This window comes from Saccostrea cucullata, unplaced genomic scaffold (genome assembly GCF_032062105.1).
Source record: "Saccostrea cucullata isolate Sc308-1 unplaced genomic scaffold, CSIRO_AGI_Scuc_v1 ctg372, whole genome shotgun sequence".
In the NCBI taxonomy this organism is placed as follows: Eukaryota; Metazoa; Mollusca; class Bivalvia; order Ostreida; family Ostreidae; genus Saccostrea; species Saccostrea cuccullata.
Genome location: NW_026922937.1, coordinates 34,493 through 59,659, shown reverse-complemented (window position 1 = coordinate 59,659; position 25,167 = coordinate 34,493). Strand labels below are relative to the sequence as shown.

General features: G+C 34.3%; 1 protein-coding gene across 1 annotated transcript; it reads right to left on the bottom strand.

Annotated features, from left to right (window-relative positions):
• Window positions 1-2,115: 2,115 nt before the first annotated feature.
• LOC134262829 (Na(+)/H(+) exchanger beta-like) lies at window positions 2,116-24,800 on the bottom strand. Its single transcript, XM_062745158.1, has 22 exons — window positions 24,359-24,800; window positions 23,883-23,928; window positions 21,538-21,579; window positions 21,067-21,216; window positions 14,402-14,483; window positions 14,005-14,032; window positions 12,803-12,912; window positions 11,012-11,087; window positions 10,497-10,567; window positions 9,551-9,662; window positions 7,856-7,937; window positions 7,387-7,482; window positions 6,219-6,352; window positions 5,820-5,896; window positions 5,493-5,624; window positions 5,095-5,184; window positions 4,870-4,935; window positions 4,112-4,218; window positions 3,850-3,948; window positions 3,551-3,684; window positions 3,212-3,342; window positions 2,116-2,972 (listed from the first exon to the last, which is right to left on the bottom strand). The coding sequence occupies exons 1-22, from the start codon at window positions 24,549-24,551 to the stop codon at window positions 2,211-2,213; spliced, it is 2,820 nt and encodes a 939-aa protein (XP_062601142.1). The 5' UTR covers window positions 24,552-24,800; the 3' UTR covers window positions 2,116-2,210.
• Window positions 24,801-25,167: the final 367 nt, after the last annotated feature.

Here is a 25,167-nt window from a genome sequence, read left to right as displayed (position 1 = left end):
GATTCCGTTCGAAGCGTTATTGTAAATAAAAATGGCGGCAAAGAAACGGTTTACGTAGGTAGTTTAGTTAAATTTCTTGTTACTGTAACGATATTCTATGTTGATTGTTATTGGATTAAACCTAATATTTTCATAATAAGCACAAACATTTTTTTATATTGAAGAAGGTCTTCAGCGGGATAAATTCGTAACACAGTCAGTTAGTGACCTAATACGGATTCATCCGTATTGGGCGAATACGGATTTCCATTTCACACCCTGTATGAATCCGTATTAGGTCACTAACTGACTGTGTAACTAATAATCCTGTGTTCTGAATTGAAGTGGAAGATATTTTGAAGAAACATAATCCAGAAAATCATCTTACTAAACAATCTCATCATTTGATACAAATAATGTTAACATGAGTTAAAGAAAATAAAGAAAAACACATGTTTAAACAAAGCTGTGTGAATTGATGCACAAAATAATGAATCATACTGTATACATGTAACAGTGCAATTAAATTTACAGTGTAGTCAACAGGAGGCCAAGGGCAATAACTCTCACCCGAGTGACATTTACACTGGCAAAAAGAATGTAACTAATAATCCTGTGTTCTGAATTGAATATTTGTGTATGTGACTTCATTGATATTTTTCTTGTAAGTATTTTGAACATAATCCAGAAAATCATCTTACTAAACAATCTCATCATTTGATACAAATAATGTTAACATGAGTTAAAGAAAATAAAGAAAAACACATGTTTAAACAAAGCTGTGTGAATTGATGCACAAATCAAATCTTAGTTAATAATGAATCATACTGTATACATGTAACAGTGCAAATTTACAGTGTAGTCAACAGGAGGCCAAGGGCAATAACTCTCACCCGAGTGACATTTACACTGGCAACAAAGACCAATGCAATTGTTTTTTGTAAATGGAATTTGCGTTCGGGAACATCTTTTTTTATTATTACACAACGATGTTAGATAACATTCAAACATGAATAGCCATTGTCATCCATTATCCATGCAAAATTATATTGATTCCTTGGAATAAACATCTCAATTATTGCCTTTTTTCAAAAAACTTTGATTTAATTTTTTTTATGATGAGATGACGAGGGAGGCACGTTCCCGTTTTTTTCACTTTTTATTGCCCCCAAAACATAAATTAAAGATAAAATACTAATGAAACCATGAAATGGGAACAGAGATCTTTTTTGAAAACATTGAAAACACAAAGCATAGCTGCTGATTTTATCTAAAAAAATTAAGATGAAACAATCAAGTGTAAATGAAGTTAGGTATGTGCATAACTTGAGGTGAAAAAAAATAATTCTCTTTGTTTTTAAATTTAATTTTATTGATTTAGCATTGAAATATAAATAAAAAATCTCAAAAATGTTTCCAGAAACAGTAGCCATTTTCACAAAAATCTTACGACATATTTTTATCTTAAGTAAAAACTTACGATAAATGTCGTTTTCACAAAAATTCTTAAGAAAGTCCATAAGTGCAAAATCTATCGTATCTTTACGAGTGCCCGTACCCTCTCTTAAGTATTTTCAAACCGATTTTATGTTAAAATATAACCACAAAAATCAAAATACACATTAAATAGAACTTGTAAAAGTGACTTCCAATTTTTTTTGGCCTTATTTTGAGAAATGATAGGAAATACATACAAAATATTTACGATTTATGTCACTTAAGATATATTTGTGTATGTGACTTTTCAAACTTCTTGTTGCACTTGTTATTTGTTATAGCATAAATATGACACCTATCATTACCAGTAAATATATTGAGATTTTGCTTGGACGAAGTACATGTATTTTGAAAGCAATTGAAAATCATTAAAAAAAACTTCAGCACATTAGTATGTCATCAAACTCTGGCAAAGTCTGGCATCTGACCTTAGATACAGTAAATGTATTATATCTAGCCTGTACAATATTTGGCAGAAATTGATTTTTGTGTTAATATCCTTAAAAGTTGTATTGAACATTAGTGTTATTTGATTAACAATTATTATAAATTTATAAAAAGATCATATAATCATTTAATTTCACGAAATGTGTAAACAAAATTGTCAGTGAGAATTTTCAGTTGGCATGTATGCAAACTGGTCAGAAAAATAAACTCTCTTAAATCAATCAGATGACTTAACAATGATTATAAAAAAAGTGGCTCTGGTGAGCTACAACAATGATTGGCAGGAGTTACTGTTCCTTCTTCTTATAACTTTTAAGCTCCACCGTTTCACTGGTGGGATCACTCATTGCTTTATTGTAAGAGGCTTTCCTGATACCACTGGGGGTTTGTTCCAAACTATTGTTTCTTTTTAATAGGTCAGGGTCACTTCCAGATTGACCTTGACCTCCATTAAGTCTTTCTGTGACCTTGCTCGGTGGATTTTCCCCCTCCTCCTCCTCCTCCTCCTCTTCTGTGTGAACTTCCTCGGAGATGGAGGTAAACATAGACTTTGTCTGTGAGAGTAATGGTCGTTTGTGGGCTTTATCACCTTTAGGGCTCCCTTTGTCAAACCGTCTGGGAGGCCTCTCGTTCTCTTCGTGAATACGATCAGGACTCTTTCGGTGGATTTCGTTTTTAATATAATGCTTATCAGGCTGGTCTTCTGGAACAGTTCTTAATCGAGGATCTGGAAGAAGAGAATTTCCGTCGATAAAATTGTCTAAATTTGCGCCGCGTAGGTTTGTCACGTCTGAGGGAGATCGGTCTCGCTGGAATTTTGGACGTTCTGGTACGGCTAGGCTGAGTCTGCGTTTGTAATTCTCCACCACTCCACGATGGTGTAAAGCTTTATTTAAAGCTTTACTAGAACCAAACGGACTATTAGACTTGGAGCCTTTGAATACTGCTCTCGACATTCTTCTATTTCTGAATTGTTTATCTTGTAGATATCGTAATAAATTCGTTGAACTATCATCTTTAAGATTTTTATCCAGCTTCCTGTGTTGTACCTACAAGTGCAAAGTCAAATCAAAATAAATCTGTGTACTTTTTGCTTTTTTTTCATTTTGGATACATGTATTGGTTTACTTTGTTAGATTGGATTGCATAATAATCAGTCTTTGCTAAGACCATCAAATATTTTTTAAAAATTGGGAATAGGTAGAAGACACCCTTTATAAAATCAGATGTGACCAATAGCTTAGGATCCATTTTACAGTAAATATCCCAGACTGAAAGTTCTACATACATCTCTGTAGGAAGGCGTAAATATATTTTTGAGTTCCTGTACTGTGGGATCCTGGGAAATTTCTGGTTTTCTCAGGAAGGCAGGAACAATGGATTTCCTTTTCATCCCTGGCTGTTTCTTCTTACTCTCCACTGTGTTATACCAAACAAACAAATTCAGAATTTCAAATTTCCTCCACTAATTGTAATATGGTTTAAAGATATAATAAAATATTTAGAACAATTTGTAAGTCATTATATTATATATAGAAGTCCGTGATGTACAAAATCTTTTTTCATCCTGTAGTTGTAAGTCATTATAGATATATAAGTACAAGTAACATAGAAGTACATGACATACAGAAGTTTTTCAGTCTGTCATTTTCCTCGTCCCAGTAGCCAGTAGGGAGCTTGTCTGGAGCTAGTGCCTGACGAACCGTGACAGCAGGAAGTACCAGGTCATCAGAACTATCACTGTTCTCATCCGATTCATCCCTACAGTAACAGGTTATAATATCAAAGACCAGGACAAAATACTCAAAATATTCCCCCAACAGGTTAAAAATTATCTTAACAGTTACTGAAAAAAAATACTGCAACATACATGTATATCACAATACAGTTAAAATATTGCATTCCTATAATAGAAGTGTTACTTACTCCGCTGCATTGTTTTCTTCCTGATGAAGCCAAGGAAAGTCGAGATTGCCATATTTGGAATTAATCATTGCACTACCTTGTAAGTTCTCAAAGTGCTGTCTAATGAGAAATGAACAAAGGGCATGCATTTTAAAAAAAAACATGTTAATAAATATTTTCAGTTATAAAACACTTGTTTATTCAAATACATTTTTCTGAAATCATTCACTTTTCTTTCAGGATTTCTTGTATTTAGAGATAATTCTTTTGAGTATTCACGTACTGTAGAGCGATTTCCTCAAAGCAAGACATGATCTGTTCATCCATACTGACCGGTTCCTTCATTAACCAAACCTTGAAGAACTTCCTGTTGTAATACTCTATTATTTCCTAAAAAAGACAAGGTGATGAGAAATGTAAGTGTACATAATCTGAGACAATTAAATATCAACTTTTCAAAAATAATGGGTATCAAGTCATAAGCCCAAGAAGATATACTGTAGAAGTACTTTTATCCGCGTGGTATTAATTTACGCTATGTACGCGGTCACAGATTTTCCGCGAAAATTTGTTCAAGCGTACTTAATATAAATGCAAGGTATATAGTGACAGTCTAGGAAATCCGCATAACTTTCTACACACGTATTACACAGAAATTGAGATTCCACGGAATTATGACCCCGTGAAAAAAAATACGTCTACAGTAAATGATTAAATCTTATCTACAGTCAAATATCATTTTCTTGGAAAAAAGATCTCAGTATCTGGTTACTCAAGATATCAAAGTCAAAAGAGACTTCTAACTTACTTAGACATATCCAGGAGATACCAAAGTCTGAGATTCCAAAGTTTTAACTGTATATGGAATCATGGATCAACCACAATTATAAATTATGTTTCACTTGTATCTCCATATGTTTCATTGAAAAAGTTACAACCAAGTCACCTTTAACTACTGTGACCTACTGGACATGCATTTGTAAATTTATTTTTTGTACACTATCTTTACTGATGAAGTACAGAAACTTAAGAAATACATACTCTGAAATAATTCTCTCCATGTTCCCCAAGGATTTCTTCTATTCCTGCCATCACATGGTCAATGACCTGAAAAATACAACAATCTCTGTCAATTAATAATCTTACACAAAGAAACCTTGCATTAGCTTGGTCACTATTAATATTTTCATTGTATAAAACAGTTTCAAATCCATTATTGATTTTGTACCTGATACAAGATTCTACACTATTACACTTTAGACTTACGTGTGAGTTGATTTCTTCTACAAGCTTTAAATCCTGTTCCTCCTGGAGTTTGATTTGTAATAATCTGACCAACGGCTTAATAGATATACCCTAAAACAGAAATTTTAGTAAATTATGTATGTTCCTTTACAGTACAACTCAGTTATAAAGAATTTGCTTACAAGGAAATCTCAGTTATAAAGAATCTTTTGTGATCTCACTTGAAGACTTTTCACCATGTTCTTTATATACAATCTTGGTCAAAAGAAGCTAAATTCCTTAGATTCAAATTTTACTGTATATACACTTCATTTTCATTTCATTTTATATCCTCTCATGAATATACATCTATATTATTTCTGTTTCATAATCCCAGTTCTGTTTCACATTCAAAAGAAAACAACACAAAAAAATCTAACCTGAACAAATACAGTGAAGAAGATAAGAGCCAGACAAGTTGTCATAAAGATATCCTTGTTTTCTTTGAAGTCTTCATGGCTCAGTAAATCAACAAGGGAAAAAGCTACAGCTCCACGGAGACCCCCATAGGCCTAGTAAAAAAATGGTCAAACAAATCAACTACATGTATTTTTTCCATGACAGACTTTATTAACTTGACAAGGAATGTATATCCATATAGATATTTTTTTTAAGCTGATATTTATAGTGAAATTTTTTTTAGGTGAGCCAATTCTCTTGTAATTCAGTAGTTAAAAAGAACTTCTATTTCGTAACAAACTACAAACCATGATAAATTTTTCCACATTTTTGATTTTTCTCATCCTGTTAGATCTGTTTATAATCCAAGTAAGACAAAACACCACTGTAAAAAAAGTTTTGCTCCATTAATAAAAGATACAGGTATAAAGTAAATGCAGAAGTATTAGAATTCTCAATCCACATTTTGAGATACAAGGAAAGATCAGCACAAATATGAGACACTCTTAACTCAGTGGATCATTTAAAACACACTTTTAGTGAATGGATGCTTATAGTGAATCGATTTTGATTCCCCCTGGCTTAAAAATAAACTAAACAAATATAACAAAGTATGATTATAACAAAGCAAAATTGTACATCCCTGATATTTGATTGTAAGCAAGTTTTACTGTATATAATTAAATTAATTTGCTACAGATACTGACCCAGAAATCTGTATAAGAGACAGAGGAATAATGTCCACAATATAAGTTCCCATCTCCAGTGGCTGAGGTTCATAATCTCACAGTTAAACAGACCAATACCCAGGAACAGGAAGATAATACAGTCACTCAGGGCACTGAAACCAAAATCATATTCAATTTAAATTATGACAGATACAGACATGTCAGTATGAAAGATTTGCTTATGTTCATTTCTTAAATTGTAAACTGATCTAAAATGCAATTTTTTTTTTATCCTGCTCACATATATAAGTGGAAGTTTTAGAACATATATGAATAAAAATATTATCATTTAATATTAGGGCTACTTGAACATTTGTGGAAGGGAAGGGAAGTATCATCCCTTCAATAAAGCTCTAATACATGTATATAGTAAAATCATGATCACATTTTATCTACCTTTGTTGAGAAAAACAAAACAAATCATGACACTGCAAGGCAGAGAATCCTGCAAGACATGGCTTTTCTCAGAGTACCATTTCTCATCCAAATGAGTCAAAATGGTCTTTTCACAAATAACAAATACTAATCAGTGTCCTTGACACTGATCTTTAGGACCTAGAATTTAAGGTTTTTTTTTTTCAAGACCTATCACAGCCCCTGTAGCAACTATCAGACTAAGAGGTCATGTTGTCTCTTTATTGTACACACAAAATTTTTTACATTTTTAGAGCCTCAGTGACCTTCACATTGACCATCAAATGTATAGGCATGTTTCACAAGTCATATACTGTATATACTCGCCTATAAGTCAGATTTTTGGGAGTAAAACTTTGGTCCAAAATCCATTGTCCAACTTATAGGCAAGTTATAAAAAAAACGGTATTTTAAAAGGTTATTTCCTCTAATATAAGCTTCAAAAGTACAACCGACTTATAAGCGGACCGACTTATAGGCAAGTATATATGCAGACCTTTGGACAAAGTTTTAATTGAGACTATAAGAGATCAATTGTAATGAGAACACTCTCACTTTATTCTGTAATTGGACCTTGACCTTTTGACCTTCACATAAGTAACCTTAGTTCTCTTTTTGTTATGGTTCTCATACAAACATCTGTTTCTCTGGCCACTTACTGTCATGACTGTTACAATGTAATGATAGATAAATAAAATTCTAATGACCGTCTTTTATCTGTTTTGAAACTTACCTCTGCATTTTACTGAAGTATGTGATAGTAGTATGGGATTTCTGTGATATGTTATGGAATGCATAGTGGGCCTGTGTCAGTCCACAGCCAATCAAACTAAAAAGGAAAATTGTCACAAATTACCAAAACATCAAACTGAAAGTAAAATTGTCACAAGTTACCAAAACATCTGAAAGTATCTGAAGTAAATAGCTAATTTTTTACTTTCATTTATCTTGTTAGCAGAATAATTTGTATTTTCATTATCAATGCTTTAAATACTTTTTGTTGCATTATCCCCTTTTAAGAATTACTATGCTTAGAGTTTAACAGTAGAATGAACAATACTATTTGTCAAATAACGTCTTATTATAATTGAAGATTTTCAAATGAATAGTAGGTAACTATATTTTGAAAACAAATACTGGTATATATTTATCAAAAAGGAAGGACTGCAAAATAAACTATATCCTTATGTCAGTTGACTTACCCAATAATACCTGAGAAATGGAATAATTCTGCCACAAGGTAGGAGATGTAAGCTAAGACAAACACGGCTAAAGGCTCTACAACTGAAACAGAAGAGTCGAGTTCAACTATCATTATCACAAACCAATCAATTACTGTAAACCAACTTTTATTCGCGACGACTTTATTTCGCGATTAACCAGGAGTAAACTAGTTAGCGACGACTAATTTTCGCGATCAAGCCTTTTTTGATCACGGAGATGTACTTTAAATCAAAATTATTCGCGATGACTTAACTATATAGCATCGTGAAAATTTCTCGCACGCGAATAAAAGTTGGTTTACAGTACCTCCCTTAACTATATAGCATGGAAAAAACAATCTGATAGGGTTACTTATTACGGAGTTCTGGGATTTCGTTAAGAAGATGTTCTTATTAGGAAAACCTGCACATGATTGGATTATTTCTGATTAGCTCTTGGCTTTAATTACTGTCTGTCTGGCTGGAGAAATGATTGACACAGCCTAACTTAGCTCATAAATTGGATTATATTCATCTGACAATCACTACTAAATTATATTACTTTACACTTGATTTTGCTGTTCAAGTCTTATTTGCTGAAAAAATTGCTCTCAACTTTATCAAAATTTATGAAAAAGACAAAAGAAGTCAAATGCTGAATGAGCTAGACCAGGCTTGATTTACCTCGTACAGCACTGGTGTACTTGGTAATGATGACTTACCTCGTACAGTACTGGTGTACTTGGTGATGATGACTTACCTCGTACAGTACTGGTGTACTTGGTGATGATGACTTACCTCGTACAGTACTGGTGTACTTGGTGATGATGACTTACCTCGTACAGTACTGGTGCACTTTGTGATGATGACTTACCTCGTACAGTACTGAAGCACTTGGTGATGATGACTTACCTCGTACAGTACTGGTGTACTTGGTGATGATGACTTACCTCGTACAGTACTGGTGTACTTGGTGATGATGACTTACCTCGTACAGTACTGGTGTACTTAGTGATGATGACTTACCTCGTACAGTACTGGTGCACTTGGTGATGATGACTGACCTCGTACAGTACTGGTGTACTTGGTGATATGATGACTTACCTCGTACAGTACTGGTGTACTTGGTGATATGATGACTTACCTCGTCAGTACTGGTGTACTTGATGATGATGACTTACCTCGTACAGTACGGGTGTACTTGGTGATGACGACTTACCTCGTACAGTACTAGTGTACATAGTGATGATGACTTACCCCGTACAGTACTGGTGTACTTGGTGATGGTACCTCGTACAGTACTGGTGTACTTGGTGATGATGACTTACCTCGTACTTGGTGATGATGACTTACCTAGTACAGTACTGGTGTACTTGGTGATGATGACTTACCTCATACAGTACTGGCGTACTTGGTGATGATGACTTACCTCGTACAGTACTGGTGTACTTAGTGATGATGACTTACCTCGTACAGTACTGGTGCACTTGGTGATGATGACTTACCTCGTACAGTACTGGTGTACTTAGTGATGATGACTTACCTCGTACAGTACTGGTGCACTTGGTGATGATGACTTACCTCGTACAGTACTGGTGTACTTAGTGACGATGACTTACCTCGTACAGTACTGGAGTACTTGGTGATGATGACTTACCTCGTACAGTACTGGTGTACTTAGTGATGATGACTTACCTCGTACAGTACTGGTGTACTTGGTGATGATAGCCGTCAGTACACCAAAGAAAATCCCGATAAACAGGCCGCCAAGGCTTACAATAAAGAACGACACTAAACCTTTAACCACCTACAATTATAACATACAGTCATTAACATTGATAAAAAAACATTCTAAATATGCAATAGGAAGACAGTTTAAGGGCTTCAGAGTGTCTGTATTTGGGACGGCTTAATAACTCCATTCCCAATGCAAATTCAGTTATTTACATTTTTTTTTTCAAGAAGTGAAACAAACATACAATGCTTGAGGCTAAGGTGAGCTAAAAGTAAATATTGAATAAAACATCTCTTTGTGTGTATCCAGTAAAATACTATAAGAAACCTAACCTACTTTTTAATTCTGGTTTAAGCATTTGCAGAAATTTTTTCATAGGAATTGATTTCTGCATGTGCCTATTAGCATATAATCTGCAGATCGATGTTTAAAATATTCCATACTCAATGCAGAATTATAAAATCTCCAATATTTGCTCTATGGGTTCTCAGGCTATGAGAATTTACAACAAAAATTTGAAATATGTCAAAGGAAAAAACCAATTTGTCTTAATCAAATAGATGTACTTGTACTAATGTAACCTTTTTGAAATGATATCTTTGTTTTTCAAAGGGATGATTAAAGTCTTCTAGGTACAAACTTAGTAATTAAATCACTGTACGTTAAATGACTTTGATTTTGTGACTAACGATCTTAATTAAAATTTGACTTCCTAGATGTGCCAAGTAAACCCAACTCCTCTTCATCCACTATAGTTCTAAGGAATCCAATTTCAAAGACAAGGTAAACAATTAACTTCAATCTTATATCTACATGAATAACAGTTTCATTACAATCAAACAAACCGCTTAAATACACAGATATTGTATTAAGTAAGATCTTAGATTGCTCTCTGTTCAGTTCTACCTCTATAGGAGGAATGGTTTCCATCTTGTTAAATTCTTGCATCATATTGTACAGCACCACTGTTACAGCATCTGTATAAACAGAAAACATTCCTATATATACTTAACAGATATAAATGCATAACTGTGAAAGCAAAATAAGACTTTCAGCAAAACATACAAACAAAATATGACTTGCGAATTGACAAAGTTGTAATGGGTCTCTAATGATAAATGGTGTCTTTTTTTTCAAACAATTAAGAAAGAAAAGAATTATACAAAAATTGGAAACATTTTGTAACTTTTTCATGATCTGTTCAAATTTTCAAAGGATATATGAAAAACTATTTTGTTGAAGTGATTACTAAATTATTCATTCCTTTTATTAATAAATATATTCTTGGGAATAAAAAAAAGTCCTTCCGTCTATGTGTATGTATACAATGTATGTAGATTATAATGGTCTGAGATTGTTGACATAGTACAATGGGAATGGTTGTACAAATACTCTGTATATGCCAGTTCTATTGTTCTTACCATTAAAGAGTGATTCTCCAAACACCAAGAAGTATAAGACGTTGTTAACACCCACTTCTTGGAAGATGGCCAGCACCTAAACAGACAAATAATGGATTGAATCCCTAAATAACCGACTATTGAATTAAAATAGAATGATGCATTGCCGTCTAAGGATTTCAGCTTAACCTTCCTCACTTTCAAATGAATAAAACTGAAAAACGGAGCACTACAATCCATAAACTGCACTGGCGTCTCTGATGCCGATATTTTACAAGAAAATTATGGTTTGTTAATAATTTTTGGTTTTCTATTACCAGAAATGCTTGCTTTAGCATAACGGAACAAACAAATTAATTTACCATTTAAAAAAAAAAACTAGAAGGATTACTTTATCAAGCAATAAGCCCAGCCACTGTCAACTTTAATGTTATAAAAATTTAGAATTATTTTAAAAGGAATATGAAGGGAGAAACTGGGACAGAATTGACAGGGAATTGAACCTGAGTCCTCGCAGGATATGTGCTCTATGAGAGGAGCTATGTGGACAGTGGAGAACATTAATCTGCTTGATTGTCCCACACTCCTCCCTACTTCAAATGTCTTCACTCCCAACAGACAGTGAAATTCAACCCTGGCCCATCCTCAGCAGATTTTTAGGGCATGACAATGGGTGACCAGGCACTGTAGCTCTCTGGAGGTCCATTCCATTAGTTTTTAGAGCAATGTGCTACAGATCTGCAGCCAATTGCCTGGCTGCACAGCAAACAAATCTACCAGGACAGAACCTGGCTGAATAAATGTCTGGAAGCAAACCCATTTAGAGGCAAGCATGTAGGATAGCACAAGTTCATTGAGGGACAATATGCTCAGTTTCTAAAGCATAAGTGAAAGAACCTTGAGGTTCAAAAGCTGGCCCCCTTGTTAATTATTCAGTTTATTTAAATTGCAAGGATAGAAGAATAGGCAATTTTTTCAATACTCGATGCCTTTGTCAGTATAACAAAGGATACGGGTCATGCTTCTTGCTTTGCAGAATTGATTAATTTCAAGGAGTGAATTCTTACAAGTTTCTGGTACAACTCTGACAAAACTTGTTAGTTGTACAAATTCTCTAGTCCACAGGGAATTAAATTTTTGATGACTGTTGTCTTTTTCTGATTAATGTAAAACACAGGAAAGACCCAGAGTGACAAGGTGTCACAAAAGCTTTCCTGTATTATATTAAATTCAATTGTTTATTCCTACCATTTTCTCCCTGGGATATAAAGGTTCAGAAAATCAGCTATTGATTGCTGCAATCTATAGTTCCTGTTGAGCTCTTCATAAAAATGCCAATGTTAATGAGAAAAAATAATTCTCAACAAAAAGAGAACAAAATTCTCATCAAAAAGTCATTAGAAATAACTCCTTGAGTTGGCATTAGAGACTTAGAGAATAAAAAAATATCATCAAGTATAAAACACTTGTGAACTTATCAATGATCGACTCCAAGAAATGCACAAAAAGAAATAAAAAATGTGTCCCACGAATATATAACCAATGAATTTGAAATGCCATTGATTAAATTTTCTCCAAAATTAATAGACTAGAAAAGCTTTCAAATTGGATTCTTATAAATATATTCAATTTTTCTTAATACACAGCACTTTTCACAGTATATTTTGGGGAAACAATCTTTCTGAATCAATGCTAGATACAGCAAATTCATAAAAATAATTTTGGTAAAATTAGATTGTGGAATCTTTACATGGAAAAGGAATTGAAAACTTGCTACAAACCCTGATTATTATGACAATTTAAAATACTTACTGCGACAGGATCCACAGCGACAATGATGGCACTGAACACAAGACACGGCATCAGACCTAAATGTAGAGACCCCATACCACCAAGGGAAGAGGCCGCGTAGAGAGAGGGGCCTGTCAATGTAAAAAATAAATATACACAAGACACGGCATCAGACCTAAATGTAGAGACCCCATACCACCAAGGGAAGAGGCCGCGTAGAGAGAGGGGCCTGTCAATGTAAAAAATAAATATACACAAGACACGGCATCAGACCTAAATGTAGGGACCCCAAACCACCGAGGGAAGAGGCAGCATAGAGAGAGGGGCCTGTCAATGTAAAAAATAAATATACACAAAACACAGCATCTAATGAAGAGACACCATACCACCTAAGGATTCTCCATAAAAATTCTGCTACGACCTTAACCTTTTGACCAAGACACATGGTTCAAGGTCACAGCACACCTTTACCCAAAGGCCCTCTGTGAATGAAGTATGAGCCAGATTGGGCTACGGAGAGAAAAGAGGTGTTTCGGACAAGAATTTAAACAGAGAGGCTATTTTTGACCTAAACCCTTGATCTAGAAACTTTGTTCAAGGTCACTGCACATCCATTGACCATTGCACTTTGTGAATAAAGTATGAGCCACACTGGACCAAGGGAAGAGAAGATATGCTCCGGACAAGGATAATTCATATCTATTTATATTTCATATATATATATATATAAGACAAATTTGAATTGTTGAGCTTGATGCCAATAATCAGTTGTGCAACGATTGCAGAATTAACTACAATTTACAAAATACATCTAAGATGAAAATTAATTTCCCTGTCAGATAGGCTGGTGTCCTAAACCATTCTCCTGGAAAAATTTAAGTTCAGTGAACTTGCATTGATGACAATCTTATTTTCCACCAGTTTAGACTTGTGCACATCTTCAAAGAATGATTAGTAATAATGAAAACTTGATTATGTTAGAAGTTTTAGGAATGCAGTGATTTTGTTACCATTATTATGGGTAATTTTAGTTAGTTAATATCTCCTGTCAGTTTTTTCAAACGTTTTGCCACACGGTCCGATTTTTCTCTGATAAGTTTGTCGACCGCCTCTTCACCTACTGTGTCTCAAGTCTTAATTGTTTCACGACAATTTACCACATTTTGTATGATTGAGAAATCTCATGAATTGTTAATCAATTTTTTTTGTCCAGAGTGACTTACCAATTAGGAAGCAGTTAAGCACCGTGCCCTGAAAATCAATGGGACTTTTATTCAGCAACATAGAAAATCAATTTACTGTCAAATGCAACATAATTAATACCTGACATAACTAAGAAATTCACAAAATTGTGGTTTGCTGACAACACATACTTTACAAATGCCTTTATGGATGTAAAATAGCGTGTCGAAAAGTTACACAGTTAAACCTCAATATCTAGAACTCAAACTGGACTGAGAATAATGTAAAAAGTATTCATAGACATATAAATCTACATAAAAGAATTCATCAGAAAACTTAATTCATTTTGTTGCTTGGATGAGAATGAAACTTATCAAAGACAAATAATTCAGCCAGCTTCTGTTGTTACTACACGTGAGGAATATGTTACATACTCACTATTACTGCAAAAATGATGACACTGCCAACATTCTCAAAAAATGTACGGTCATGTAGACTGTAGGCTGACTCCAAAATAATGCTGAAAAAAGAGAACAATTTCAGTGATTTTGTTTGAAGATCATTTATTTCTTCACTTCTTTTTGAGATAGCACTATTTTTTTTTTCAACTACAAAAACTAGTAACAGAGCTGTGTGGTTGTGAAGATGTTCAATATTTAGAACAAAATTAAGATCCGAAGGGTCTTCATGTTCATTTGTTCATTATGGAAGTAAGAGGATGCTCACTCCTACATGGCACCTGATCCCACCTCTGTTGTTTTGGAGGTCCGTGTTTGCTCTGCCCCTATTTTGTGTTGTTTTATGGACTTTTGATCTTGAATATTCTGTTCATTATCTCCATATTTTTCCTTTACAAATAGGTTCATGGCAAAGCTTAAACGGTAAAATTAGATAGGGACTATAGGTTTCCTTTGAGTCTGTCTGTCTGACTGTCACTCTGTCTGTTCTTCTTGGCTTTCTACATTTTTTCCCTAAATGCTTGCAGATATTAAGCTGATTTTTGGTATGCCAGTGTATTTTGATGAGTTGCAGATTGAGTTTGCATTTTGTTCCGCTTCATTGATTTTTGACAGAATTATGGCATTTTTAACTTTTTATGATTGGGTTCACAATCGCATTTGAGCTGCACTTAATTTATAATCCAATGAGATTGTCATGTTAGTTAAATAACTTGCTGGGTAGCTTTATACTGACAAACCATTGATCAAGTTTGATTTTTTATAAAATTGTATTTTAACCATGTTTAATGTGTTGACTTTTGATCAAAGCATACATATATGTCTAATGTCAATCACGTCTTCCTTTGTAAAGCAGACTGACTTAATTCCAAGACATTTCATTCAAAGACAAGTAATTACCAAAATGACCACATTCTGGGGGCATTTTCCATATAAAAGATCTTAAAGGAGATCAGGGTAGGGGACAATTGTACTACTTATGCAATACTTGATTTGCTCTCTCTTATAATGTTTTCTGTCTTTTCATAAAAAAAAATTTGTTTTGCAATTCATTCTTTTAAAGCCTCAGTCAATTGATATCATTCAATATTAAAATTATGCAATACTTTTATTTAAGATTTGAGCACTAAATTTCAAATACAGGTTTACTTTTGAGAAAATTTGAAGACCTCAATTTTGATATTGCTCCTGTCCTGACAGGGATAGGAATAAATTCTATAAAGCCTTACAAGGGAAATCGGAATAAGATATTGTATATTAAGATTAATCAAAGTATAAGATATCGTGCATTAAGATTAATTCCATGTCACTGAATTTTAAAAAAACGAGATAATGAGAACATGCAGAGTTTGAATTTCTCTAATTGGCCATATTATCATTAAGGATGTGTAGGGAGATAAACCATTTATCGATTTTCAGAGTGAATAACTGATCAGACTGTTTACTAATTTCAGGGAAACTGAAGGATTGTCAGGACTATCTGGCATTATCACGGTACTACGTAATCTAAATGGCATGAAAATAGAACCTCACAGAATGACTGCTTAAGATCACATAAGGATTTCCATTACCACCTCTGTCTTTTATCTCTCCTGATTTACTGGGACCTCGTCCCATCAGATTTACAGCTCCTCATTGATCTTCTCCTAGTTTCACTTATTGTAGAATACCTTTTTCCTTCTAGAAAAAATATTCATGACTCTGATTTCTAAAGCAGAGCATATATTGTGAATTTCAAGATGCTACTAAAGTTTTGATGAAAAATAAGTTTGCTACTGCAGAAAGGATTGGTTAGATGGTTAACCCAAGAAAAGCGATCATTACAATTATACCCGAAAGCAGAAACATTTTGACATTTTATATTATTATTATAATAATTAACACAAACTGAAAAAGTGAGAAAATCCCCACTCCTGCTATATCATTATAATACATAAAATGCAGAAAACCTCTTCCTGTCTTTGAACTGCATAGAAAACAAGAGGCCCATGGGCCACATCGCTCACCTGAGCACTAAGGGTAGAAAAAAGTAGAAAATGGTTTTTTTATTGTAAAGTTTAAATCCAAAAGTAGTTCCATGACCAATCATGGATTTGCTATTTTTTAGAAAATGATTTTTAAAGAATTTTCCTATATATATCTTTGAAAACTTTGGCCGGCCATTTTGGCCCCGCCTTACCCCCGGGGGTCATGATTTGAACAAACTTGAATCCACACTACCTGAGCATGCTTCCATATACAGTAAATATGATGAATTATGGCTTTGTCATTCTTGAGAAGAAGATTTTTAAAGAATTTTCCTATATATTTCTATGTAAAACTTTGGTCGGCCATTTTGGCCCCGCCCTACCCCCGGGGGTCATGTTTTGAACAAACTTGAATCTACACTACCTGAGCATGCTTCCATATAAATATGATGAATTATGGCTTTGTCATTCTTGAGAAGAAGATTTTTAAAGAATTTTCCTATATATTTCTATGTAAAACTTTGGTAGGCCCTGTCCTACCCCCGGGGGTCATGATTTGAACAAATTTGAATCTACACTACCTGAGCATGCTTCCATATAAATATGATGAATTATGGTTTTGTCATTCTTGAGAAGAAGATTTTTAAAGAATTTTCCTATATATTTCTATGTAAAACTTTGGTAGGCCCTGTCCTACCCCCGGGGGTCATGATTTGAACAAATTTGAATCTACACTACCTGAGCATGCTTCCATATAAATATGATGAATTATGGCTTTGTCATTCTTGAGAAGAAGATTTTTAAAGAATTTCCTATATATTTCTATGTAAAACTTTGGTAGGCCCTGTCCTACCCCCGGGGGTCATGATTTGAACAAACTTGAATCTACACTACCTGAGCATGCTTCCATATAAATATGATGAATTATGGCTTTGTCATTCTTGAGAAGAAGATTTTTAAAGAATTTTCCTATATATTTCTATGTAAAAATTTGGTCGGCCATTTTGGCCCCGCCCTACCCCCGGGGTCATGATTTGAACAAATTTGAATCTACACTACCTGAGCATGCTTCCATATAAATATGATGAATTATGGCTTTGTCATTCTTGAGAAGAAGATTTTTAAAGAATTTCCTATATATTTCTATGTAAAACTTTGGTCGGCCATTTTGGCCCCGCCCTAACCCCGGGGGTCATGATTTGAACAAATTTGAATCTACACTACCTGAGCATGCTTCCATATAAATATGATGAATTATGGCTTTGTCATTCTTGAGAAGAAGATTTTTAAAGAATTTTCCTATATATTTCTATGTAAAACTTTGGTCGGCCATTTTGGCCCCGTCCTACATGTACCCCCGGGGGTCATGATTTGAACAAACTTGAATCTACACTACCTGAGGATGTTTCTCCATAAGTTTCATCTTTCCTGGCACAGTGGTTCTTGAGAAGAAGATTTTTAAAATATGCCACCAAATTTTCATTTATTCCCAATTATCTCCCCTTGAATGAGGGCGTGGCCCTTCATTTGAACAAACTTGAATCCCCTTCACCCAAGGATACTTTGTGGCAAGTTTGGTTGAAATTGGCCCAGCGGTTCTTGAGAAGAAGTCGAAAATGTGAAAAGTTTACAGACAGACAACGGACGCCGGACAAAATGTGATCAGAAAAGCTCACTTGAGCTTTCAGCTCAGGTGAGCTAAAAATTGTGTGCTAATTTTGGCTTATTTTATTGGTTTGGTGGTGTAGCCTGCCAAAATTATCACTCAATTTGCACCCTTGCATATAAGTGCAAAATACAAGAAAAATTATAACTTTGATCAGCCTTTTGTTCAACATTCAAACTTCCATCTGGTATTGAATTTCACTCAAACTCGTTGGTAAATATATGTATTAAAACAAGTGAAAAGGCATCTACTAGATGAACTTTTCTTTTGCATCATGCAACTCTGTGTCCAACAAAAAAGTTCTGCCAAAAGTTTAATTAGCAAACCTTTGAGAAAACAAAACACCAGATGTTATCATACCCCTAAAGAAATCTGCTATATGGTATATTGCACAAAGTAAAAAGCAGGAAAAGCACTGATATCTATCACAAAAGACCAAATGTTTAAACAGAGAGCCTACTGATGGCTGACATTTTGTTCTACCAAGTGACAAAGTGGAATGACCCATTGATAAATTACTACTGTAGACCAAAGTGACAAAGTCTGAAATCTCACAGAGTGCCCATTGCTATAGACCACAAGAATAACTTCTGGACAAAAGGACACTGGGGAATATCCTAACTCACTGCATTATACCAAGGTTCAAATGGGAACAAATATCATGGATCATAGCATTACGTGAAAGGACATAAAAGTAAGTTTGAAAAACTTGCTGCCATCCAGGAAGAAAACACTCAAGCAGTCCATTATATTAAATTTCTATAAACTGAACTATCAAGATATACCCAGGTATATCATAATTATAAACCACTGTAATAGACCAAGTGTCCCAAATACAAGAATGTTCTTTTTACTAATCAGAAAACAGTGGCTGGGCTTTTTGGATCACTTTGACATATCAAAGGTAATTCCAGATATAGAGTTTGATATATCAAATTCAACTGTCATGAAAGGTATATCTAAAATTTATAACTTTAAACATTACTAATTTAGTCATATTTTAATTTATTGATCATTCGTTAATATCATGGTAGAATGATAAATTAATTATGTTCTTTGAATATTTGACAGCTGTTAAAATCAAGTGCACTTGAATAGGTAAACTGAGGGAACTGCCTATACAGTAAAATTGGAGTTGGATGCAATAAATTCTTATTATTTTGAAAGACTAGCTTTTTCTACAAAACAAAACAAAAAAAAACTTTGGATGTATCCTGGGGGACAATAGAGCTATCAAAGGAACAATTTAAGAAATAAATTAGAAATACAAGACAATGGAAAAAGTAGTGCTGGGAGAGAACAAGGATTTATATAGTGTGTAGGATTTGGTTGTACTCACTCCCTGGTGTAACAGTATTGTGTGCCACAAAACAATTGGAGAAAGATTCCCCAGTCTAATTTAAGCCTGAAGCATTAATCAAGCAGTTCTGTTCCTCTGTGAACACTAAATTATTTACTTTCTCAAGTCGTTCCTTGAACAATATTGTCTTATGAAACAATTTCTTTCCTAGAATTTTGGTTTCCAAACATGTTTCAGCACCAGACAGACACTGGGAATTTTAAGACCATCAGAACTGTTAAGTCTTTGGTTCACACAGAAGAGAATACAGCACACAATTTAAAAAATTTCCAAGTTCTAAATACATGTGTATCACTTAATTGTTTTACATTCTTAGGTTTGAAATACCAATTATGTTCTGTTTGGAAATATAAGTCACATTCAGGTATACAGAACACCAATTCATTCAGTGCTTGAAATAGAAATCTGTTTTACATGAAGTGAATTTGAGAAAAAATCAGAAACTAGAGGTATTGTGAGCAAGCTCACAAAATAACAACCCCACTGCATGTTTTTTTGAAAGTGTTCAATCAATATTTGTAAATGTAACCTTGAACTTGCCAAAAAGCTCTTGGTTAAAAAATCTTATAGTGAAAGTTTCTCTTTTCGAAAATTCAAGACCTGTCTCAATTTAACACTTTTTATACCAATGACCTTAAACTTGCCAGATTGACCATTGATCAAGGTCAAGACACTACTCATGTCATAAAAAACCTTTGTACCCACTAAGAGCTTCCAGTGATTCTCCATTGATAAATTATAACCTGGATAAGAATTTTAATCTTTTTCTGCACATAACCTTGACTTGGTCAAGGTCATGACATACTTTCAGGTCAATTTTTGTTCTTCATACAATTTTTGTACCAAGTATGTGCATTTTACTATTTTTTCATTATGAAGTTGTAGCCTAGACAATAATTTTTATACTTTTTCCTGTCAGTGACTTTGAAAAGTTTGCCAGAATGACTTTGGCCAGGGTCAGGTCAAGACATATTTTTGGGTCAGAAGCAATCCCTGTACTAAGTATGATTTTTCAGTGATTTTTCACTATAAAGTTATATCTTCGAGAAGTTTGCATACACAGACATAGGAAGGAAAAGGTGATTCCTATATATGTTACACCCCTTCTCTCTCCCCTACCCTTTTAACACTGAGAGTGACCAGGATAGTAGACAGAGAGAAAATAGGCTATACTTACGGGGGTAGTAGACATAGAGAGAATAGGCTATACTTACGGGGGTAGTAGACATAGAGAGAATAGGCTATACTTACGGGGGTAGTAGACATAGACACAATAGGCTCTACTTACAGGGGTAGTAGACACAGTAGGCTATACTTACGGGGGTAGTAGACATAGACACAATAGGCTATACTTACGGGGGTAGTAGACATAGACACAATAGGCTATACTTACGGGGGTAGTAGACATAGAGAGAATAGGCTATACTTACGGGGGTAGTAGACATAGAGAGAATAGGCTATACTTACGGGGGTAGTAGACACAGAGAGAATAGGCTATACTTAAGGGGGTAGTAGACACAGAGAGAATAGGCTATACTTAAGGGGGTAGTAGACATAGAGAGAATAGGCTATACTTACGGGGGTAGTAGACATAGAGAGAATAGGCTATACTTACGGGGGTAGTAGACAGAGAGAGAATAGGCTATACTTACGGGGGTAGTAGACACAGGAAGAACAGACTGGAGGTCATGGATATAGCCTGCTTGGGCTCTCTATGCTCCACATTGACATCAGCCAATTCTGAGACGTTCCCTCCAACCTCTGGCTGTGGCTGTGTACAGTTCGCCGACTCCATTGTTTGGCTTTAATACAAAGAAAAGTTATATGTCCTTAAAATATTGTTATCAAGATGATTGTGTATTAATCTGATACTTTTATTTTTTTATGAAGAATATTTAATGTATACAATTTTCACACTGTTATTAACAAACAGGCACAGACAATAAACATGAAAAGAAAGGGAAGTGATGATAAAATTGTTTAAGAATATAGTTATTGATGTGGTATTAAGTATCTCAATAACTGCTAGCTGTCAAAGAACCACAATAGTTTTTTTTTAAACTTCTTTCCTATTTTTCATTATGAAGTGGAGTACAAATCTGTAACCAGTCCTACACACTTACCTCATGATAGCCCCGACAATGATACCCAGGATAATTAGGAGGCTGAAACAGAGAATAAAGGGGATCAATTTACTTCAGAAGACATTGATCAGGATTTAGCCATCATATTTAGAGATTCATTTTACAAGAAAACTTAAAAGATCACAGATCAAAGATTTTAGCTGATGGAAAATTCATGCAAATTAATTATTCTGTAAAAGTTCCTTGTATGTCATAAATTTTAGATCAAATTTTGTAACTGCACTGTTTTTGGAATGATTGGCACTGTGTAATTCATGGACTGGAGGTAGTGAGTGGAGTGTTTTGACTGGAAACTCCACTTCAAACCTCTAGTCCATGAACTACATGGTGCCCTTACAATCGGCTTAAATAAAAGGCTCCAGCATTAGAAAAACTGTTTGTCAAAGTTTTTGAATTCCATGCAGGTATTCCATTAAATAGAAAGATATGGTTTGCTCTGTTAGCTCATGTAGAGTTTGTTTTTGTCTTTAGGCAAAAGAATATTTTAAATTTTAATTCAATTTGCCTCCCTCCTAGAACGATAAATTCCCAATCTCGTTCTACTGGTCAACTGATCTAATGATTTCTATTGGTCAGTTAATCTAGTTCTATTGGTCAGTTAATCTAGTTCCATTGTTCAGTTGATCTAGTTCTATTGTTCAGTTGATCTATTTCTATTGATCAGTTGATCTAGTTCTATCGTTCAGTTGATCTAGTTCTATTGTTCAGTTGATCTAATTCTATTGTTCAGTTGATCTACTTCTATTGATCAGTTGATCTAGTTCTATTGGTCAGTTGATCTAGTTCTATTGGTCAGTTGATCTAGTTCTATTGGTCAGCTTATCTAGTTCAATTGGTCAGTTGATCAATTTCTATTGGTAAGCTGATCTAGTTCTATTGGTCAGTTGATCTACTTCTATTGGTCAGCTGATCTACTTCTATTGATCAGTTGATCTAGTTCTATTGGTCAGTTGATCTACTTCTATTGTTCAGTTAATTGATCTAGTTCTATTGTTCAGTTGATCTACTTCTATTGGTCAGCTGATCTAGTTCTATTGGTCAGTTGATCTCATTCTATTGTTCAGTTGATCTACTTCTATTGTTCAGTTAATTGATCTAGTTCTATTGTTCAGTTGATCTACTTCTATTGGTCAGTTGATCTAGTTCTATTGGTCAGCTGATCTAGTTCTATTGGTCAGTTGATCTAGTTCTACTGGTAAGCTGATCTAGTTCTATCGTTCAGTTGATCTAGTTCTATTGTTCAGTTGATCTAGTTCTATTGGTCAGCTGATCTAGTTCTCTTGTTCACTTGATCTGTTCTATAGGTCAGCTGATCTAGTTCTATTGTTCACTCGATCTAGTTCTATTGTTCAGTTGATCTAGTTCTATTGTTCAGTTGATCTAGTTCTATTGGTCAGTTGATCTTGTTCTATTGTTTAGTTGATCTAGTTCTATTGGTCAGTTGATCTAGTTCTATTGGTCAGTTGATCTAGTTCTATTGATTAGTTGATCTAGTTCTTTTGGTCAGTTGATCTAATTCTATTGGTCAGTTCATCAACTTCTATTGGTCAGCTGATCTAGTTCTATTGATCAGTTGATCTAGTTCTATTGGTCAGTTGATCTAGTTCTATTGGTCAGTTGATCTAGTTCTATTGGTCAGCTGATCTAGTTCTATTGTTCAGTTGATCTACTTCTATTGGTCAGTTGATCTAATTCTATTGGTCAGTAGAAGTAGTTTCATTGGTCAGTTGATCTAGTAAAGGCTTCTTATGGTCTTTTCGATTAATCTATGATATTGAAAAGCAGCTTGATCTAGACATGTGCCCAACCATTTTTTTTTTGTTCTATTACATGTAACACTTATTGATTCGGTTGGTGGACTATTTTGTGATATATTATTGTCCTTTTAATATAGAATATCAGCATGCTACATCTGTATGTTGATGGCTTCATCTAATTTGATCAAGAAATCCTACCACATTTATCATAAGATGCTTTTAGTTTTGGCTTAATTTAGAGGGTGTGGGATTGGTAGCACGTTTCTAGTTTATTAATTTCTTGATTGGATTACAATAATTCAAGAATAAAATAAAGATTGAAGCCAAATAAAAGCCTGGTCCCAGTGTGGACAGTCCATATGTACTTGCAGACCCTAGATCAATAATATTTATAGGTTTTTGGCATGATGAAGTAATAAACAGTAGATCATTTACCCCTATCACCTTGTTGTACAAGGTATTTTATATAGTCTGGCTGGCAAAATCAGATAAAATCATTAAATAATGGTTATGATGCATTCCTTTGAAGAGACCAAACAAAATTTATTAGCAAAAAACAAAAGTTACCATGACTCTGGAACTCTGGACGATATGAACTCAGCATGGTGAAAAGCTGAAAGGAGAGGGGGGAAAAAAATCAACATTCTCTTACATAAACCATTACAAAAGTAAAGAAACTTAATGAATGTGTGTGTCAAAGACCTATAATTAGAACCTGTGCATTCTAAGCATTCCGATTTTAAGGTGACAAATGTTATCTAAGCCAAATACATCCTAGTCGGAATACTTGTTCAAGAGTATTCAGGAAAAACATTTAGAGCTGTTAAAGTAGAATTAGAACCTTTATATCAGCAGTTTAGTATTTAATAAAAAAGTAATTTAAAACTCTGAAAACTTCCCGAAGTCAGATAAATGGGACCAGTTCCAGATTTTCTTTGTTGATTTTTTTTAAATCAAAGACATTTGCAAGTTGTAGTACAGAACAGAAATATAAAGAAGAAGAAAATTAAACATGTTTTAATTGATTTCTTGCATGATCTTACCTAGCTTTGCAATCCCAGCAGCAAATATAAAAACCGCGATAATAAGAGGCTGCTTGACGTAGTCAAACTTAATGGTGGCTAGGTGGATGGAGGCGTGCTCCTTCTCTGTGGCATTGCCAGAGGGTGCGGCCTCGCTGGCTAGTACTAATGGCAGGACACCACACAGTAATATAATCCGTAACAACCAAGTCATTCTGAAATCTCCCAAACTGTTACTGAGTGCTGCTCACTTTAGTTTGTTTAGGTCAGATGTACCCATAGCACTGTAACCAATGGCTATACAGAGGGACATGAAGTTTTCTCTGAGTTGTGATTCACTGAAGTGGTTGTGTTGATGGACACGATTTGAAGAATGATGGGAAAATACAGAACTTGGATATGAAATGATGTTGTTATGTACTTTTATTCTTCTTGTACTGTCTTTGACTTCATGAGTAGATGTCTGCAAAGAAAGGAAAATAATAAAATAATACTATTTATTTTTATTTTTGAGTCCCAGTTATTACTCTTTATCTAATAATGTAAAACGTGAAGATATCAAAGAGTAATTGATCTCAAAAGAACTATAAACAACAAAAATCTATGAACAGGACATAAAATACAGATCTCTGGGAATTCCAGCCATTGAATCAGGTCCCTATCATGAGAAAGCATCCCCTGTTGTCCTGTCACATCCCTTGTAAGTCCTATTAATCAGGCAGACAGAACATTCCAAAGTCTTATCCCATCCAAAGCTTTATTTCTTGCAATATCACTTGGTTTAATTTGTCCTAACAAAATCTGAAGATTAAATTAATTTTCATGTATCA

What these genes read in the sequence shown, in the direction of transcription:
- LOC134262829 (XM_062745158.1), bottom strand. Translation starts at nt 24,551, where the DNA reads ATGACTTGGTTGTTACGGATTATATTACTGTGTGGTGTCCTGCCATTA. An exon ending in TGGAGAATCACTCTTTAATG is followed by an intron (nt 10,568 to 11,011) that starts GTAAGAACAATA and finishes CTGTTTATACAG; the next exon opens with ATGCTGTAACAGTGGTGCTG. An exon ending in TCTCTTATACAGATTTCTGG is followed by an intron (nt 5,897 to 6,218) that starts GTCAGTATCTGT and finishes CTTTTTTTACAG; the next exon opens with TGGTGTTTTGTCTTACTTGG.